Source organism: Fundulus heteroclitus, chromosome 23 (assembly GCF_011125445.2).
Source record: "Fundulus heteroclitus isolate FHET01 chromosome 23, MU-UCD_Fhet_4.1, whole genome shotgun sequence".
Lineage (NCBI taxonomy): Eukaryota > Metazoa > Chordata > Actinopteri > Cyprinodontiformes > Fundulidae > Fundulus > Fundulus heteroclitus.
Window position 1 is genome coordinate 24,258,402 of NC_046383.1, and position 15,131 is coordinate 24,273,532.

Here is a 15,131-nt window from a genome sequence, read left to right on the forward strand (position 1 = left end):
GATCCTTTTACCTCAAGCCTCTGCAACTGGTCTTTGCCCAGCAAGTCCCGCACTTCCTCGTTGTAAATCTCCAGGTAGGAAACACGAACTAAAAATCTGTTGAAGGCAAAATTAGAAATCAAATTAAATGGTGAAATATGCAATGAATAAGTCACAGTGGAGACCAGTGAAAGAGGCCTGTGTACATAATATATAGAGGTTTTTACTCTGCTTACACAATCTAAATGAGAAAAAAAGAGCTAACTCAATAGAGCAGTAATCTATGTGAAGGGAAGTCTCATCTCTAGTAAGTTTTGAGTAATACATGGGAAATTCTTTACCTCTCCCGTGGTTATAAGCACAATGATATTTATGTAACTGCAACTAATATGTAGGACAAATTATGGCTAGAGCTTGGCAACATGTTTACTACTATGGCTTGCTTAAACAACACGACTTCTGAAAAGAAAGCAAGACATTCTGTTTCCAACTTTAAGTAAGGTTACGGGTATTAGTTATAGTTGAGTCATTTTCCTAAATGATGATCAAAGCTGTTTATCAACCAATGAAAAACCTCGTCGTTATCAGCTGCAAGAAGGGGGAAAGGTATTAAACCACAATCATTTCTAAAAACAAGATCTTATTTTTTTTATTCCTAGGATGAGCTTCTAGATTGTTAAAGCAAATTGTATTTATAAACTGAGTGTTGTTAAACATCCTAATCCTTCTCTAGAACGGTTAGGATGTTTCCCCTGGTGTTCTCAAATCTCTTCTTTTAAGAAGGGTCTTTTGAACACCGCCATTCTCCAGAAACGCAATCTTAACTAGCTTTCATCACAGCTAAGGCAAAGATAATGTTCATATTAAGTTCTCAAATCTGCTTTCCAGCAGTGCCTGAAGATGCATTTCCTCATTATTGCCCCTCACACCTAGGGTTGGGTATTGTTAAGAATCTCACAGTTCGATTCAATATCGATTCGATTTTGATTAAAATGTTTTGATTTTGATTTATTTTGTAAGAAGTATACAATTTATATACAGAGTATCTGTGTCGTTAGTTAGAATTTAGAAATGTATTTAAATGTTGTCTATATGAACAGCCATTATACACCGCCTGGCCAAAAAAAGAAGTCGCCACCTGGATTGAACTAAGCAAACAGGTACGAGCCTCCCTATTTACTCCCTAATTACTGCATGAAGGATTATGTTACAGCTGGCAACAAGTTATTTAACCCCAACTGGTGCAATGAGTTGCTTCTCATTTCAGACGTCAGCCTGTTTCAAAAGGGTCAAATCATTGGCATGCATCAAGCAGAGAAAACATCTAAGGAGATCATTCTGTTCCAGAGTGATGGGTGCATCAGAGAAAGAAGCGAGGCAGGTGAAATGATGCACCCATCATGCCTTCTGCCTACTGTACAAGCCTGTGGGTGCCGTGCTGTGATCTGGGGCTGCTGCAGCTGGTCAGGTCCAGGTTCAGCAACAGTATGAGCTCAAAGAAGGAGGTCAGCTGACTACCTGAATATACTGAATGACCAGGTTATTCCATCAATGGATTTTTTCTTCCCTGATGGCACGGGCATATTCTAAGATGACAATGCCAGGATTCATCGAGCTTGAATTGTGAAAGAGTGGTTCAGGGAGCATGAGAAATCATTTTCACACGTGGATTGGCCACCAGTGTCCAGACCTTAACCCCACTGAGAATCTTTGGGATGTGCTTGAGAAGGCTTTGAGCAGCGGGCAGACTCTACCATCATCAATGCAAGATATTGGTGAAGAATTAATGCAAACACTGGGTGGAAATAAATCTTGTGACATTGCAGAAGCTTATTGAAACAATGCCACAGAGAATGTGTACCATAATCAAAGCTAAAGGCGGTCCAAAGAAATATTACAGTGTGTGAGCTTCTTTTTTTTGGCCAGGCAGTGTACTTCTGTGCCTACATTATTTTTGAGCAATCAAAAATCAACATGGAGCACAAAAGTGAAAGTATGACAGTACTGTATTAACATTGAAGCAAAAGTGCATATAAACCAAAATGATTCTACTTTCCTCTGAGAAACTGGGATAATTCTCACAATCTTTGAACAATAACCTCTGGAAATAAAGCATTACCACGGCGCTATTTGTGATGAACATAGAGAGCAAACGTAAGATGATTACAGTACAGACTGGCCTTTCAACAGTTGGGTCGAATTTTTTTAAAAAAAATAAAATAAAAAACAGATATATCAGCTACAGTGCTAAAGTGACATTTTCTATTCTCAGATGGCCTATAGAATATACAGCAACAACATACAGTATATAGCCTAAAACATAAACTATAACAAAGCCCCAGTTTCTTTCCTTGCAACAAAATAACTTCTAAACTTGAACCTAATGAGTAACCTCTGCAGAAACTGACCGCTTTCTACGACACTATCTATAATCTTACCACTCTCTAGCATTTTATCAGATTCATCTTTGGTAAAAGCCAGAATCGTCTGAATGCGTTGCTGCACTTGCTGGAGGCGGTTTTTTTTTTTTTTTTTAACCTCTCAACTTTTTAGCAGCGGCGCCACTTCATGACTTATGCGGACCTATTAAGTGTTGCTCATAGCATCGGCGGTTGACAATTATTGCTCCGCGGTGGCGGAGGAATGACACGACGAGCTAGATCCACAGCACCGAGCATCTCTCTGTTAAATGCCGGGGGCAAACTGGGAGGGTAGAGGCTTCATGACTGCCTAGAATAAGCCTCACAGAGGGTTTTTGTTTTGGTTGGCCGGGCTTTATGGGACAAGTTTTTCTGATATCTGCTGCTCAGTCGGGTGGTTTGCCCTGTAGTGGTTGTTCGTGTGTTAAAAGGTCCACTCCGCGGCCGCACGCTGAGAAGGAGTAGAAGGGGTTTGAAGCGCTGCAGAGCGTGTTGCGACTACGGGGCAGATCGGGACAGGACCTCCGCGCTCCGGTAGTCCCAATCCACCACTGTATTAACACTGCAGTAAAAACATTTACTTTATTTACATTTGCATTGTTTGTCGTCTCGCCTGTACAATGTGTCATCATTGGAAACTGTCGCCCATGAACCCAGTGACACTAACTGATTCAGAGGATTTTCTGAATTGATAATGAATTGGGAAAACATTTTATTGCAATGTAGTGTTGAATAGATATTTTTACTCACCCCTATTCAAACTAGGGCTGAACGATTTTGGAAAATAATCTAATTGCGATTTTTTTTTCTTAATATTGCGATTTAATGCGATTTTTTTTCCCAGTTTAATTTATCATGTCTTTTTAAACATATACAAACAACAAATCATTTCAGTTGCTAAAAGACCCGCAGCATCTAAACTCAGAGTAGAAATGATTTCGTTCTGCCAACAATATATTTCAACCAAAATTGCAATTTTGACTTTTCTCTACGTTAACCACAAGCAACAAAAATGGCGTCTAAATAAAGATGTTTGTAAACAAGGACTATTTTAAACAAGAACTTTTAATGTTTCTATTAATCAGAATATTATTCAAGAGAACAGCTTTTAGTTGATTTAGACATAATTCCTTGTTGAACATAAAGCAACCAACAAGCAAGTCTATGTATTAAACTGATTGACCTGTACTTAATGATATGTATGATTATATAAACTCTAAAACAAGTAATAAAATTATATTATCTCACTGCTGCAACTGTCTTCCCTTCCATGTGGAGGCAAACCCACTTTAAACATTTTACCAACACCTAATGGACGCATCTAATTCCCTAATTGTTACATAGCCAAAAATTGCAGACTCTGCGATTTGGAAATTGCGTTTTTTTAAATCGCGATTATATTGAAAATGTGATTAATTGTTCAGCCCTAATTCAAACCTCTTCACATTTTGTTGAGTTAAACAAAACTTCCTATTTTTTTTCTCAAAGGGGTGGAGGGGGGGGGGGGGTTGTGATAGACCAACACCAAATACAAAGTAAAAGGAAAATGATGCATTAAAAAAAAAAAAAGAAGATAAAAATAGAAGTGTGCAGCAAATTCCCCTCAGATGTTACCTGACCGGTAAACAGGACCCATTAGTCAGCAAACAGCCTCATGAACACCAAGAATAAATAATGAGGTGTGAACTCCACAAGTCAGGCCTTTAGAGAAGAGTGATAAAAACAAAGGCATTAGAAGTTGTATTTGCAGTTTGCTAAAAGCCAAAGATGTGTGCCTGTTCAAGTGAGACCAAAAGTGAATTTTTGGTCTACATTCACACCAGAAATTTAGGTCGTCCCTGTGACATTGAGGGAGTGGAAGAGTGGGCGATTTTCCATGACGAACATGAACACAGCGTAGCACGCACGAGAGTGTGATGACGTCAGTAGCCGCTGGTCCAACAAAGCAAGAAGCCGATAGAAAGCGCAGGTAAATCTGGCTTCACTTTTCAAAATGTGCTGCAGATTACGCTCGCTGCAATATCTGGGAGGTGAAGAGCAAGGCCAGCGGCGGGAATACTTCTAACCTGAGGAAGCACCTGGTCACTGCTGCCAATTTAGCAAATTTATACAGGACTGTCTCAGAAAAATAGAATATTGTGATAAAGTTCTTTATTTTCTGTAATGCAATTAAAAAACATGAAATGTCATACATTCTGGATTCATTACAAATCAACTGAAATATCGCAAGCCTTTTATTGTTTTAATATCGCTGATTATGGCTTACAGCTTAAGAAACCCAAATATCCTATCTCAAAATATTAGAATATTGTGATAAAGTATACTAGTAGGCTATTCAACTAATCACTTGAATCGTCTAATTAACTCGAAACACTGCAGGGTTTCCTGAGCCTTGAAAAACACTCAGCTTGGTTCAGTAAACTAAATCACAAGTATGGTAGTGGTTAAGAGACGACATAAGATTCTCACAGTAACTGGTGTACTGACCATGCCATTACTGTCCTTGATTGGCCTGCTAATTCCCCTGACCTGAACCCCATAGAGAATTTGTGGGGTATTGTGAAGAAGAAGCTGAAAGACACCAGAGCCAACAATGCAAATGAGCTAAAGGCCGCTATTGAAGCATCCTGGGCATCCATAACACCTCAGCAATGCCACAGGCTGATTGTCTCCATGCCACGCCGCATTGATGCAGTAATCTGTGCAAAAGGGTTCCCAACCAAGTACTGAGTGCATTAATGGACATTTTCAAATGTTTTATTTTGTTTTGCTGTTATAATTTTATTTTTTTTACTTGGTCTGAGGAAATATTCTAATATTTTGAGATAGGATGTTTGAGTTTTCTTAAGCTGTACGCCATAATCAGCGATATTAAAACAATAAAAGGCTTGCGATATTTCAGTTGATTTGTAATGAATCCAGAATGTATGACATTTCATGTTTTTTAATTGCATTACAGAAAATAAAGAACTTTATCACAATATTCTAATTTTCTGAGACAGTCCTGTATGTAGCGACTTTTCAGACCCACCCAGTGACCTATTTTCAAAAAAAAGAGTGTACCGGGTATGGGTACCTTATCAGTTCAAATGTGAAACGGACCCATCCCTACTTACAAAACCGTATGGCCAGAGGACACTGGAACGCTAAAGAATAAATGTGTTAGAATCCTCCGGTCAAGGTCCAGACCTGAATTTAGTTCAGATTCTGTGGAGCAACAAAAACCAATGTTTACAGACACGCTCCAGCCAATCTGGCTGAGCTTTAGCTATTTTGCAATGAGGGGCAAAAATGTCAGTCTCTAGATGTGAAAACTCAAATTAGTAAAGACTATAATTGCTTTATCTTTAGGTTTGTGGTTGTCGTGTGATAGAATGTGGAATGGAGTATGAAAATGTTTGCTAGGCAGTGTATATTCATTTCATGTTGAATTCATACCTGGTGTCGCCCTCTGCCTTAGCAATGTGTCCAAAAATATGAGCAAAAGAATTAGGAATGATGCCTCGGAGTTCTGGTACGGCCCTGACGCCCTCCATGGTGAAGGTTTTTCCCGTGCCAGTTTGCCCGTATGCAAAAATTGTGCCTAAAAATGGGGAAATAAAGAACAAAATCCCATCACTCAATATAAAATGGGTTGTGAAAACCGAAAAAGACAAATTGTTAGCTTTAGGAGGGACATACATGTTTGTTATAACCCACATTCCAGTAATATCTGCGATGATTGATAGTTAACCAATTAAGACAGAGCTGGTTTAATTAAATAGTAATACCATTATAGCCCTCTAACACCGAGTCAACGATGGGGCGGGCTGTGAGGTTGTAGACATCCAGCTGCTTGCTGTCCGGTCCAAACACAGTGTCGAAGGTGAACGTCTTAGGAAGTTCGTGGGGGTTCTCCAGTTTGTTCACGGTGATGGTCCCACGGATCTCGTCCACTACCACGGCCTGCTTGTGGGCCATCATCTTCTCCTTCTGGTTGAGGGGACGACATCTCACCACAACTTTGACATTATCGCTGACCTCCTGTTTCTCAGCCTTACTGCTCTGAAATGGGGAAAACAAGACAAATCCGTTGACAGATGGACTTTTGGACGTAGCTGGTACATAGGGCGGGATGTGCACCCCGCAAACTCTCGTAAATATGTTCTTATGTCATATTACATCAAACAGGTCTGCATGGCTGTCGCCCTAGAAGGAAACCTCTTCTAAAGGATGCACACGAAAGCCCAGTTTGCTGAAGGCATGCAGAATGAGGACGTGGATTACTGGCACCATGCCCTGTGGTTTGATGAGACCAAGATAAACTTCGGTTCAGATTGTAGGACGTGTGTGGCGGCCATCAGGTGAGGAGTACAAAGACAGGTATTCATGGTTCCTTCATGATGGCTCAGTTTCTGTGGTCCAGAAACTGAGCCACAGGGCGGTACCGCAACATGCTACCGGCCCCAGACACACCTCCAAGACGACCCCCTGCCTTGCTAAAGAGACTAAGGGCAACAGTGTTGTACGGGCCACGCATGTCTCCGAGCCTAAACCCTATTGAGCCTCTGTGGGGCATCCTCAAATACAGGAGCTGGTCATATAATTACAATATCATGAAAAAGCTGATTTTTTTTTTCAAAAAGTAAAACTTGTATATTCTATTCATTCGTGACACACAGACTGATATAAAATTGTTTATTTCTTTTAATTTTGATGATTCTAACTAATGAAAACCCCAAATTCAGTATCTCAGAAAACTAGAATATTGTGCACAGGTCCAATATTGAAGACACCTGGTGCCACGCTCTGATCTGCTAATTAACTCTAAACACCTGCAAAGGCCTTTTAATGGTCTCTCAGTCTGGTTCTGTAGGCGACACCATCATGGGGAAGGCTGCTGACTCGGCAGTTGTCCAAAAGACGACCACGTTGCACATGGAGGGCAAGACACAAAAGCTCATTGCTAAAGAGGCTGACTGTTCACAGAGCTCTGTGTCCAAGCACATCAATAGAGAGGCGAAAGGAAGGAAAAGATGGGGTAAAAACATTTAATACAAAATCTATGGGTATGTGAAGAGGAAGATGTGATACGCCAGACCTAACAATGCTGAAGGACTCTATCAGAGCAACCTGGGCTCTCATAACACCTGAGCAGGGCCAGAGACTGATGGACTCCATGCCACGCCGCATTGCTGCAGTAATCAGGGGGAAAAGGACATTTCTGGAAATCCTGTTTTTGTATTGGGCTTAAAAGGTGCATAGCCCCAACATTTAACTTTAAATTCATACGTCAGTAGCTCACTCTGGTTGCATACAAAGTTTTTATGAAAGATTATCAAGTCATGCTGGCATATTAGTTGTTATTTTGATGTTTTATGCATTGTTGCTGCTCAATTTGTTAGTACAAAAACATTTTTTTTTTTTACTCTTTTTAAGCATATAACGTGGTTATATACCCTTAAGTAATTTTCTGAGCTACTGAATTTGGGGTTTTCATTAGTTGTCAGTTCTAATCATCAAAATTAAAAGAAATAAACACTTGAAATATATCAGTATGTAAGCAAAAAATTAGTATAAAATACAAGTTTCACTTTTTGAATGAATTAATTGAAGAAGAAAAAAAATCGACTTTTTCATGATATTCTAATTATATGACCAGTCCCTGTAGTTGGTGGAGGGGCACAAGGTCTGTAACATCCAGCAATTTAGACCTTTTTCACTAAGAGGTTTTCGCCCTTTATTGCCGGCGGTTTAGAGATTAACGACTGTGTGTCGAGTTTTTTGAGGATTTCCAACCTTGCAGTTCTGGGACCTAAAGCAGCAACGTCAGCTCTTCTTGCATTAGGCTGGAGAATACAGATGGTTATTGTGGACACTGATTCAGTAACTGTAGTAGACTGTGGTCATGTGCTGACACACATAAAATATTTTTGTCCGGGTAGATAAGGTAAGAGATATAGTACTCTATAGTTTGCTCGAGTTTAGAAATGCAAAAAGGACACAAAGAAGTAATTTTCTGCCAGTCAAGATCTGTTCTGTTTATGCATGGTACCAAAGAAACCCACCAAGGTTTCTAACAAAGGAGTGTTATGAGTCACTATTTCTAATGCAGGACTTAGGTCCAGTAGACATGAGAACTTTCTGATGCATCATTGTAAAAGCTAAGTAAAGGGGGTTAGTAGTGTGGTTGAAATCTTGACAAAGAAAAAACAACAAAAAAAACGCTTGAAGTTTTTTTTCTGAAAAAGGAGGAGTTACGATGCTTATGGTTTCTTTCAGAGAGATTTGATCGCTGCAGTTTTCAGGATGTGGGAAAAAAAAAGTTAGTAGTTTTCTGCAAGGTTTCAGGGGGCAGCACATCTGAAAACAACTTGTGGGCAAGACAGCAGGTGGCAGATTTCAGGACCTGAGCAGTTTTCTACTAAAGATGCATAATTCAACTGTTTAAAATTAATCTACACTCACTAAATATTCTAGAGGTCATCAGTAGCTTGTCCTTGGAATTGTGTCTGTTAAATAATCAGTAACGTTCAGGCCCAGGAGACTTAAGGCATGCTGGAAAATAACGGTGGGCACACAAAACCTGGAAACTTTGGACACAAGCAAACCTTTTGGACGCACCCGATAACAAAACATTTATTCAATAAGAAGAAAAGTCCCTTGTTAAGAAACAATTATTTCAAAAGTAATAATAATCAATCCCCAGTGGAACGATTAACAACCCCTTTTAAATGTATGTAATGGCTGCATTGTTTTAATCTATTTAACCTACTTATTTAAAGTGGATTAGACCGACAAGGAACTTCTCATTCATAATTCTTGACTTTGTTTTGTCTTTTGGAGTATAAATATGAGCTAAAACAGAGGCTCATTTCATTCATCAACAGCCATGAACAGATGGTAAGGGAAGCAAACAAAACACTTTGCCAAAGAGTGACACCTTAGGGGTCGGCATGTCTCCATAGCAACCATTAAATGCGTCCACATCAGGGGCAAACAACACGGTGTCCGCCCAGGTAGACCCCAAAGACCGCATGTGGTGCTCTTTAGCCTGTTCTAAAAAAATAAATAAATAAATAAAAATCCCCTGCCCTCCAGTGATCTGCATCTTAAACGCTGTTTTATTCCGTTGCTCTTCCTTTGCAATTAAATTAAGTTGCATAGATGTAAAAATCACCATATTAAAAAAAAAGCATTAAATATATGTTTATTTTACATAAACGTAAGGTGGGCTCTGACTCATCAAATTCAAAGGTCAGCACTGACAGCCCTTAGTATGATACAGGACCAATGAAGTAGCCCTCAGTTTTAAAGAGGTCGGTGACCCCTGGGCTACATGCTGATCAGTTAATTGGGAGGCATGCCAGAACAAAAAAAAAGAAAAAAAAAAGCATTTTCTGTTCTAGCATCACAAAAATTTAAGCAGGGGTGCCAAACTCCAGTCCCAGAAGGGGGCCGGTGTCCTGAGGTGTCCATGGGCCAACACACCTGAATCAGGCGGCTAAATTAGCTCCTCATGCAGACAAAGTCTCCAAAATCCTGCTGATGAACTGGTTATTTGACTCAAGTGTGTTAAAGCAGAGACACCCGACCTCGATGCCTGGAACTGAAGATCCCTGATAAAGGGATGAGAGGATGCAGGACTGTGGGTGACATAGAGGAAGGGACCTCCATCATCGATCTCCAACCCAGCTGACTCGAATGGAAGATTCATTTGATTCAAGTGTGCTGGAACAGACCGATCAGAGAAATTGCCAAACTTTATTTTTTCTTTTTTTTTTTTAATGCTCCAGTCCTGTGAAGCGTTCCCGCAGAAGACTAGGAGCTTATTGTTGCATAAGGAACTGACAATAACTGTGCAAAGAGGGATCTTCTTAAAGCAATTCTTAGCACGTGATTTTTTATTATTCGCACAGGAATCTAGTATTTAAATTAATAGTAAAACATTTGTAAAAATTTGCACTGCGATATTATTTTTGCTATTATAAAATATGAATTTGCTGGATTTTACGTGTCTTTATCAGGGCTTCCGTTGTCCGCATCTACATATACACGCCACAACCCGTCGTCTTTACAGCTACAGATAAGCAGACACAAATTATATACGTCCATCGGAGCCGAGTAGCTTCAATTACTGCGCGAGGCTTTTAACGTTTCCGTGTCTTGGCAACGGCTAGCAGGTAGGCTAACTGTGCTAACCGGGGTTAGCATCACATCAACAGAGGAAGGGAGGAACCCTGCTTACAAACCACACACACAAAAGGGGCAAGCAGGCGTGGCGACTTACCGGCATGGTGAGGATGTAGACTGTGTTTATATATATATAGTGGCTTCTACACGCTTGTGGGGGTTCTGCTCATTTGACTTTGGGTCACTGTTCGTTGAAATAATGCACTAGCGACGTTGTCATCCTCTTCAATAGCTCATAGCCATTGGCTTGTTGTGAAGGTCTCGTCCAGTCGGCGTGCGCATGCGCGTCCATCCAACGGTTTCGACAGGACACAATGGATCACGGTTTCCATACAGCAGGCATAAAGTTAATATTTATTAGCATGCTTTTGCAGACGTTAATTCGGTAACCCTGCAGTTTACTGAAACATAATTTGAATTATATTAATATCATAAAGGGTGACTGTAAACTGTTAAGTCAGCAAAATCCATATAAAATAGCTAGTCTCAAAATGTAGCCCACCGCTTAAATTCTTAGTCACTCAATTTTCCAAAACTTCGACATGAATTTCTTAAGTTTCTTAATCAAAACTTTAAAATGCAGAAACATTTATTGGCCCATGTATCTGCAAAAAGCTTTGAAATAAACTATTAGTCTATTGCATATATAAGAAAATTGGGGGAAATGCTGTGCAAACAAAATAACCAGCGTTGCAATCCTTGGTCCCGTTGCTGTAAATACTTATTTATACTTTAGACCAAGCATGGTCTCTACACTCTTTGGTGATAAGCCTCTCTGATTGCAGTTCAATTAAGTGTTGATTTCTAACCTTGCAGTTCTGGGACCTAAAGCAGCAACGTCAGCTCTTCTTGCATTAGGCTGGAGAATACAGATGGTTATTGTGGACACTGATTCAGTAACTGTAGTAGACTGTGGTCATGTGCTGACACACACATAAAATATTTTTGTCCGGGTAGATAAGGTAAGAGATATAGTACTCTATAGTTTGCTGGAGTTTAGGAATACAAAAAGGACACAAAGTAGTAATTTTCTGCCAGTCAAGATCTGTTCTGTTTATGCATGGTACCAAAGAAACCCACCAAGGTTTCTAACAAAGGAGTGTTATGAGTCACTATTTCTAATGCAGGACTTAGGTCCAGTAGACACTAGAGAACTTTCTGATGCATCATTGTAAAAGCTAAGTAAAGGGGTTAGTAGTGTGGTTGAATCTTGACCAAAAAAAAAAAAACGCTTGAAGTTTTTTTTTTCTGAAAAAGGAGGAGTTACAATTGTTGATGCTTATGGTTTCTTTCAAAGAGATTTGATCGCTGCAGTTTTCAGGATGTGGGAAAAAAAAGTTAGTAGTTTTCTGCAAGGTTTCAGGGGGCAGCACATCTGAAAACTTGTTGGCAAGACAGCAGGTGGCAGATTTCAGGACCTGAGCAGTTTTCTATTTAAGATGCATAATTTAACTGTTTATAATGAATCTACACTCACTAAATATTCTAGAGGTCACCAGTAGCTTGTCCTCAGAATTATGTCTGTTAAATAATCAGCAAAGTCACTGAAGGATTTGTAGGATAGGAGTCCAGGAGGGTTTGCCTGCCTGTCAACAATGACTGTCTTGCCCTTTGTAAGTCCTGTATGTAAATATGAGGACTCTCATTGAAAATGTCATAATGAGCCTGGAGCTAAGTTTTCTTTCTTCACCTGCATTTAATTCCCCTACACTTTTTTTGTTCCAACTACTGTAGCCTTCCTGCAAGGCACCTTTTTCCTTTCCCTGTGGTCTTTGTTGGGCCAATTTAATTCATAACCTCCATAACACTGGAACTAAACAATTCATAAGTTCATCAACATGGATTGAAGACAAGTTGGGTGTTGGAAGAAAAAGAACGCAACATTAACTGTTCTGGAAGCATACTTTATTTGCACAAAAGCATTACAGATAATTTACTTAATTTCTCTAAATATATACAAATATATATATGTATATATATTTCCTTTTTCTTGGTGGCTTTTTAAAAAAGGCACTCACCATAGTGTGTAACAGATAAAGCAAGGATCCTGAAGTGGGGTTTTAGTGCAAAACTTGAGTAGTATCACGTGTCACTAACATGCACACACATTGCAGAACAGAAAATATATCTCTGGAGACTTTACCCACGCTCTCACATCCACTCCGGTCCAAAAAAAAAACAACAAAAAAACCTGTTTCATATGATTGTCATCTGGCAGGATTGGGTTTTGGACATCAATGCTCCTTTTGTTCAGTTGGTCCATTAAGTCATTTTGGCAATTTGAACAGATATAATAGGAATATTCATAAATTCAGCCATAATACACAGTCAGCTAAGCCTCTCAAGGGCTTGAAGAATAGTGTTGTGGAAAATGCCCGTCTGTCCGCTGCTCTCCTGCGTGAGGAGGATGCGTCCGTCAGGCCGGGGTCTGTGGACCAAGACCACCTCTCCTTGAAGCAGACTGAGCTCTGAGTCTGTCTGGGCTAAATGTGTTGTGGTCACTCTGTGTCTTGAAAGGAAAAAAAAAAAAACACCAGACAGTCGGATCAATAATGGCTCAGAAGTGTGTTTAATTTGCGGGGGTGGAGACCCCAAACTGAAGTTTACCTGATGGGGCTGAACTGAGCAGACAGGGCCGACAGCGACGGCTGGGAGTGGAACGGTTTCTGTGGGTTGGAGTTAAGATCGGGGACGGGCGTCTCGAAGCCCTTCCTAAGAACCGGACCTTTTCCCTCTCTGAGAATGATCCCTGGGCCGTCTCTTCCCATGGTGAGGGACGGGGCCCACACCTCTAGAGGGAGGGACCCAGGACGGCAGTTTGGGTGGACCTGTGAGCCCGATGACCAGGAGGAGGTCCGATGTCTTGGAGGAGGAGGAGACTCTTCATCTGTCAGGAACCGCACTGATTTCGGAGGCTTGGGAAATGCAAAGATACGTTTAACCAAGTAAAGAGCACCAGACCCCGGGGAGAAAGACAAACATAACCTTGACGTTACCTTATCTGTGCCGTTTTTCTGTGAGTCAGGTTTGACCAGAATCGACTGAGGCGCATTTGCAGCAGACTGCCTGTGATGATGAAACGCTGCTTCTTGCGAAGCGCCAAAGTCCCTGTCCTTCGTGAAAGCAGCAGCAGAGGGCGCTGCCGGCTCGGTCATCCAGCCGTAAGGTTTATAGTTGGATGGGAAGCTGCTGTTTCTCTTTCTCTGCAGGGCAGGCGAGTACCCCGACGCCTGGACTTGTGCAAAAGGTTGCGAGTTGTAAGACGACATATGGGAGGGACGGTTTGCAGCTGAAATAAACAAGAGGTACATTTTGCTTTACAACCACCAGACCAAACATCCTGGTGAAGCAGAAGCAGCCCGTGGTTAGACATTTATTTCTCACTGACCTCTTTGCGGGTTGAAAATACGCCTCACAGAGTCCCAACCTTGAGACGTCCCATAGAAGGACGGTTTAGCAGCTCCGCTGGAGGACACAGCATGCTGTGCTCCGTTTGGCATGGATGAAACCTGTCCCGATGAGAATTTTGTTCCATCACTGCCTACCCTGTCGAGAGCAAGGACCACAGTGGGACTCTTTGCCGTGGTGGGTTTCTTCCCAGACACTGTGTTGTAATGCGAGGACGCATTGGCTGCCTTGGTGTCCAGAAGTCTGGCTGAGGTTCTGTAGTTTAACAAAAATACATGTAAAAAAAACAAAAAACAAAAAACACTCACCTTAAAAAAGTATTCATAACCTTTAAACTTATACACATTTTCTACACAAACAAGTGCTTTTATGTGTTGGATTTAATAGACTTAACCCACTACACCTTGGAGAGATGGACTATATATATATATATATATATATATATATATATATATATATATATATATATATATATATATATATATATATATATATATATACACACACATACATACATACACACACACACACACACACACATTTTTCAACAAAAACATAGAATTAAGTGTAGTATGCACTTTGATTCAGCTCTATCAGTCTTGTACTCCTTAAAAACATTTTTATATCAAACGTGTGATTTAGTCCGAGTATAAATCCATCTGTTCTGTGAAGTTCCCCAGAGGTTTTCCAGGACAACATTAGTGCACAAATAGGATCATGAAGACCAACAAACACCTAAATTACCAGGCTGGGCAAGGAGAGTATTTAGAAAACAGCCAAAAGGATCTGGGTTACTCTGGAGAAACTATAGCTGTCTACAGCTCAAGGCAAGTGAAACAATTAATGCACAAGGTAATCCAAAGTGCCTTACAGGACATCAAAGGAAATACAAAGAATTAGCTTAAAAGGAGAGATATTAATATTAATGTCGTACAATGCATCACACAGAAGCAACAAATGTTAGAACTCCAGATTTAAGAAATGTAATTTTGAATTTGTATCCCATCCAAATCTAGTCTTCAGTCTCACGCTTCAACAAACTATACATTACTAAAACTCTTGGATCAAAATCTTCTGCACAGAAAATGTTTTCCTTCCTGATTTAAAGAAGACAACAGCTTCTGCACACGTCATGTTTTCAGGGAGTTTGTT

At 40.3% G+C, this 15,131-nt stretch overlaps 2 protein-coding genes across 6 annotated transcripts in view; both read right to left on the reverse strand.

The window, feature by feature from the left end:
* kif3a (kinesin family member 3A) overlaps positions 1-10,850 on the reverse strand; it is a 33,693-nt gene extending 22,843 nt beyond the window's left edge. Inside the window, exons 1-4 of the mRNA XM_036127038.1 lie at positions 10,669-10,850; positions 6,170-6,443; positions 5,838-5,982; positions 12-96 (exon numbers count right to left, since the gene is read on the reverse strand). Coding sequence (XP_035982931.1) covers positions 12-96; positions 5,838-5,982; positions 6,170-6,443; positions 10,669-10,674 — 510 coding nt within the window. The 5' untranslated portion in view covers positions 10,675-10,850. The remainder of the gene's footprint in view (positions 1-11; positions 97-5,837; positions 5,983-6,169; positions 6,444-10,668) is intronic.
* Positions 10,851-12,462: 1,612 nt separating this feature from the next.
* Positions 12,463-15,131, reverse strand: part of sh3rf2 (SH3 domain containing ring finger 2) — a 31,761-nt gene continuing 29,092 nt past the window's right edge. For all 5 annotated transcript variants that reach the window (XM_012855875.3, XM_021312625.2, XM_012855727.3 and 2 more), the window contains 4 exons: positions 13,960-14,234; positions 13,568-13,860; positions 13,179-13,486; positions 12,463-13,080 (listed from right to left, as the gene is read on the reverse strand). In XM_012855875.3, coding sequence (XP_012711329.2) covers positions 12,900-13,080; positions 13,179-13,486; positions 13,568-13,860; positions 13,960-14,234 — 1,057 coding nt within the window. In that variant the 3' untranslated portion in view covers positions 12,463-12,899. The remainder of the gene's footprint in view (positions 13,081-13,178; positions 13,487-13,567; positions 13,861-13,959; positions 14,235-15,131) is intronic.